Here is a 5,730-nt window from a genome sequence, read left to right as displayed (position 1 = left end):
TTTCTTCTCATTCCGATAATCCTGATAGTCGCGTAAATGCGACTGCTACCGTCGTTGGTGAACAACCGGCGGACAAACGAAGCTCTACCCCCAAAACCACTACGGCTTCTGGTGGAAAAGTGCTTCTTGTTCTCACATGCCTCGGTGTCATCGGTTTTATCGTGTTTTTTTGTTTCGGTAGAGTCCAGTCCGGGCTTGTCTATCGCAGCGGGTACGGCGTACAGCACGCCATATGTATATATTGAGATGACCTCGTCCTCGAGATCATCCAGCAGGTTTCTTGCTTTATACTTAGATTATATCACCTTGTTTGTGCTTTGATGAGATAGATGCCTATATAAGATATCGATTTGTTGGTTTTGTATTTAATCATTGAGTCACTGTTCTGTAGTACGAGAGATCTTCACAAATAAGGGTTGAGTATTAAATATTCCCGCTCGAGTTTTATAGAGCGGTCAATAGTAACAATCACTTTTATGAGAATGATCTTCATGAGAAAAAGATCAAAGACGAGGAAAGAGGGAAAGAGGGAAATAAGAGGCATTTGGATGAGTATAGAAAAATTGGTCAAGTCTCTTAACCGACTTTAGACAGTCCAATATCTACCAAGCTATTGCATTCAAAGCTGGTTCGAGTAGATAACAAAAACTCTAGAACTAGTCTAAGTAGTCAGTAATCGGAAGTAGTCAACTCTTTGAAATGTGATCTGTTCTGAAAGCCTAGTATAGCTATCATCACCACATAAAAACCTTACTATCAAAACAGTTGAAATTTTTGCGAGTGATGAGTCCGCAAATTTACCCAAAGTAATCGTCTTCAGCAAAAGCGGTTTGATTCCACCAGAGAAAACTTTAGGATCCTCTACTAAGAGACTGTCCGAAAATCTGAAATTTTGGGATTAAAAGGATGTTCTTCTTTTGAGAAAAAGCACCTTTGAAATCTTTTTAGCACACCAGCAAGCATCAAGTTCTTCATCTCCTACCAAACCTCTAAATCTAGTTAAATCACATGCCTAGATAAAACTCAAGGGTCCCGATTTGAATTATTTTATCCTGCTTTACCTACTTAAAAATAACTTGCCCATCACTTTATTTCTCAAAAGCTAAAGCCAACAATACTTGAAAGTCAAGTGTGCTATGGTCTTTGAATTCGTGGCGCTGTCTATATAAGCGTTAATAATACAAGTGAGTGATGATTGAGGAGTAGATCTTTGCTCTGGAGGTCATGGGTAACGTTGATGAGTCAAAGGATTTGAGACCGATGAGTTAGCTCACCATGTGGTAGGATTGACAACAAAAGACGATTGAAATAAAGCCTTATTTAGACTTGCTGATTCTGTCATCTGAATTAGACGGTTATATGCAGCCTGAACATGAAAAAGACAAAGGAGATAATGGCGAAAAGAAGAAGAAACTGATCGAATTCGATCATTCCTTTAGAATCGTTGAAGATATGAAAACGGTGATATGACCAGATAAGAGCTTGGTCGTAAGTTCACTATCGACAACTTCCGAGTTAGCGGTTTTTTACCCGCTGATAAAGCACATCAAATCAACCATCGTAGAATTCGTTTATCTCTTTCGTTTGTTCTCTGTAGCTTTTGTCAATTCTCAAGAGTTGCTAAGCTGATTATTACGCGTAAATCGATTAGCGCAAATGTCACCCACCCCATTGACACCAACTCCGCATTGAAACATTCGAGTTACTTTGCATAAGGGGGCTGTGATGGGGGACGCCCATCTTGTCCCTTTGAAATAAATCCTCAACTCACTTTGCCTGTCTATGAGACCTACTACACACAGCGTGATCTCAAGAGCACATATATTTGCGTCTCATCCTGCTTCCTCCCAGTTTTTAAAGCAAACCGTAGCTTCATCTCGAAAAACATTGATTGTGAACCTACCTTGTCATCTTTTATTTTAGCGTTTCTTTTTACTAATCTTGAACAACTTCACCTCAAAGCAAACTTTCTGTGGCTCGTGGCTATAATACCTCTGTTCTCAGCCTTTGAGTTTCCTAGCCACAGCCTGAACTCCTCTCAGCTAATCGCTCAATAAGTTAGAATAGCATACCAGCACTATCAAACACGTATCAACTCATAGCATTCTCAATCACGCGCCTTCAACAAAAAGTTAAATAAGATCGTACGTATGTTTCCAAAAGAACTTTGATAAGGTCTTGCTTCAACCAAGAAATAACATACTCTCTCTCTATTTTTTTCGAACTGCCAGAACAAAAAGGAAGCATCAAACCGCCAAGAATCGTTCTACTTCCAGATGTCGACACCCGAATCATCCGACTCGGTCGAAAGCTTGCTAAAATCTCTCATGAGAGACTCTCCTCCATCTATGAGAGAGCGGATCCAGCTGCTACAATCGCTCTGGGATCTATCAACGCTAACAGTCCCAGAAGCCTTACTGTTGTTGGAGTTGCTGACAAATCAAAAGCTGCAGTCACTTCAAGCACTTTATCACAATCCATTACTGTTCAGGTGGCTATGCGATACAGAGCGTGATCCGCTTAATGTGGTGGTTGTACATGATTCTCAGCAAGATCAAATCACTCCGAACGGAGAAGACGCTCATTTCATTTGTGAATCGTCAAATCAACGCGGAAATCGATACGAGTCCGACGTTGAATCTTTACAATCCGGAGGCCCTACTACCCTATCTACTTTCCCCGCGCCTAAACGTCCGGCATCATCAGACTCGGAGGAGGTACAATTGGAAAGCCAACCAAGTAAGCAATATGATCAATATCATCAAATCGGTATAGACTCAGAAGAGGACGACCAATCTTTTCGTACATGTTCAAAGTCAGCCCAGTCTAGAAATCGACGTATCATCAAACCTCTACCAATGAGACATCGACCTGCCTTGTCTACATCATCTATGTCTAAAAATCAGTCATATGAACAATCCGGCTCAGATGAGGTCTCTGACATTCAATCAAGTTTTTCAGGGGATTCCGATCAACATTATCACCTTGCCATGGAGTTAGAGGAAGACGGCCAATCTGTCGGTACATCGTCAATAGAAACCCGAGATCATCTTGACATCAAACCTTTACCCATCAGATATCAACCTTCTTTAGGTACATCGTCATCCATATCTGAATCTTCAACATCACTAGACTCAGATGAACAATGTCTTTTAGAAATAAATCAACTTCAAGAAAGAATTGCACAACTTTCTATTAGACTCGAAAAAGCGAAGCGAATGAATGCCCAATTATCATCTAAACCTTTATCAAAAATCGATTTATCAACCAAAAAAGAAGTTATAAATTCAAGTAAAGTCATGGTCAAATTCGAAAATGAAATCCAAGAAATCCAGATACAACTTTATAAAATTATATTAAATCTAGAAAAATCTCATCCTGATTTTAACTTTGATGATTTTAAGGATATATGTGATATTGAAGATACTGAAATTGGTTCATCTTCATTGGGAGCTTCAAGTTCTTCATCTCAATCTATCAGCAATGAAATGTCACCAACACCCAAATATGTGAGACGGCACAAAGGTGTAAGTCAAGCTCAACAAAAGAGGATAAAAATGTTCGTATAGGTTCTTTGGTTATGGATCAAACATAATATGTTTTCGGATCGCTTTATATTTCCCTGAAGGTGTGTCGAAGTTGCCCCAATAAGTACTTCTACCATTTGTTATTGACTGGTTATAGCTGTGCAGGACACAGCTATGAATCTTGTACATATCTTTAGTTTCACTATCTATGTATCCTTTTTAACCCTTTATACTTGTTCATAGTAATAGATTTGTTGAGAATGGATGTCTATAATAACAAAGTGAGTTGTACGTTATTTTTTGAAGGGAGAGAGGAGCTAAATGTTGGATCTGAACCTAAAGGCAGCTGCTTCACCCCTGCACGTTTTTGGTCTACGAGGTTTGGTAGGAATAGAAGACTTCGACTAAAGAGTTCTCAGATCTCTTGAGTCTTGACCCTTGGATTATGGAGATGACGTTTTGAGAAGTGACCTGTCATCAATTTGTGACATGTGTCGACTCGAAAGGTTCTGAGTCCTGACTGCACACTGCACAGCATGTGAAGCAATCCACTTCGTTCGTACGTCTGCTTGACTACGTATGATGACCGAATAGATATATCCCTTCCTAGTCCCTGTTTATTTTACTTTCACGTTCTACCGAGTCAGAAAAGAGCCGCATAAAACCAATCATGCTCAGCAACATCTTTCCTCTTTCGCCACTCATTTTCAAATCTTAATCCAAATTTCAATCTCGAACACTTTAATACCAAGATGTCTTCACCACTAGCAAATCTTGAAGAAACTTCATCAAGTTTGAACCGAACTGAAATTGCGAGCTCAACTTCAATTCCATCAACTCAGGAAATGCAACGAACCTCAGTTAACAAAACCCAAATCCAACACAAAAAATCAGAATCAGAATCAGAACTGAACGCATGGCTAGCAGTAAACCCATCAAAACCATTTCCAATCCTAAACTTACCCATCACCATCATACTCCAAATCTTCACAAGTTTAGATATTCCAGATTTAGATTCACTTAAATCAACAGGTCATCAACTTTTAATGACTTTAGCAAATGATTCAGTTTTACATCAACACAGATTAAGATCAGTTGGAACCACATGTTTAGAACCTTATCTACTGAACCGACCTAACCGATTAGACTTAGCAAAAACCAAGAAACTCAAAGGATTGAATCTAGAATCTAAAATCAATTCTGGATCTTATTTACATTCACCTACATCCATCAAAACATATGAAACATCCGAAAAGATCAATCGATTGATCATCAAAAACAAATTAACTAAAGCCCTAGAAACTAGACCGATCTTTTATCAATTAAGTTCGTTTAATCTGATTGATGAAGAGTTGAAAAAAGATCATGTTTCGGCTAGTTTGGCTCCCATGATCAGGTTACTCAAACGAGAGAGAGTCAAAGATCAGTTGGCTCGACAAATGAGGTATAATAAACTTTTGAATGGGATTCCAATCCATCATTCAAATTCAAAATCTTGGGAAGGATCGAATTGATTTATTGTGTATGATGGATTGAAAGGTATAGGTAGACCATCGTCTTGGTGAGTTTCCAATCTAGATTACCAGATGCCTTTGAAAGATGAACTGATATTAGATCTCTTAGCTCACCTCTTAGGTCGATTGATGTACTCCCGAACCACACAAACCGGGCAACTACCTGAAAACTTGTATCAATTATTCATGTAAGACCTTGAAACACAATCTTTAAGCATATCTGTACACCTCAAAAGACATTATTTAGTCTACAAGACTTCAACTTGGTAAATATATACATTGACAAAAAAACCTGTACTACTCAGTACCTCTTTCTGTTTTTATTCTCAATTTTTTTGTTGTTTTCTAATGGTTGAGGTCATTTTGTGTTCAATCAACTTTGTACATCTTCTTGAAATTCTTATACTTCAAACTGAGTTGAATTAATCTTTATCCTTTCAAATGATTGTTATATCACTTGATTGAAAGTTAATTCTTTACAATCAGTTTAGAAGACCATTTAACCACCAACTCAAGAGCACCAAGATTTCCTAGCTGGTGATCCAGATTTCAAGAATCTGTGTGAATTCCCATCTCCATTCTACATGTAAGTACTAGGTCACAAGCTAAGAAGTATTGCCTCTGAAATCTCAGCCTTATGTTACCCTCTACTAGGTTAAAGTAAGTTGACCTTACTGTGGGGGGTGCCT

The 5,730-nt window shown here is 38.5% G+C and overlaps 2 protein-coding genes across 2 annotated transcripts; both read left to right on the top strand.

Moving 5' to 3' along the window:
- Window positions 1-2,276: 2,276 nt before the first annotated feature.
- Window positions 2,277-3,569, top strand: MELLADRAFT_63766 (uncharacterized protein; the record flags this gene model as incomplete). The annotated part of the gene is made up of 1 exon (XM_007410919.1): window positions 2,277-3,569. One exon carries the CDS (start codon window positions 2,277-2,279, stop codon window positions 3,567-3,569), a length of 1,293 nt encoding a protein of 430 aa, XP_007410981.1.
- A 520-nt stretch (window positions 3,570-4,089) lies between these two features.
- MELLADRAFT_72040 (uncharacterized protein) lies at window positions 4,090-5,530 on the top strand (the record flags this gene model as incomplete). The annotated part of the gene is made up of 2 exons (XM_007410920.1): window positions 4,090-5,088; window positions 5,151-5,530. One exon carries the CDS (start codon window positions 4,280-4,282, stop codon window positions 5,039-5,041), a length of 762 nt encoding a protein of 253 aa, XP_007410982.1.
- Between the last annotated feature and the right edge of the window lie 200 nt (window positions 5,531-5,730).

Source organism: Melampsora larici-populina (genome assembly GCF_000204055.1).
Source record: "Melampsora larici-populina 98AG31 unplaced genomic scaffold MELLAscaffold_22, whole genome shotgun sequence".
NCBI lineage: Eukaryota > Fungi > Basidiomycota > Pucciniomycetes > Pucciniales > Melampsoraceae > Melampsora > Melampsora laricis-populina.
The sequence above is the reverse complement of the archived record's forward strand: the minus strand, read 5'-3'. Positions and strand labels throughout refer to the sequence as shown.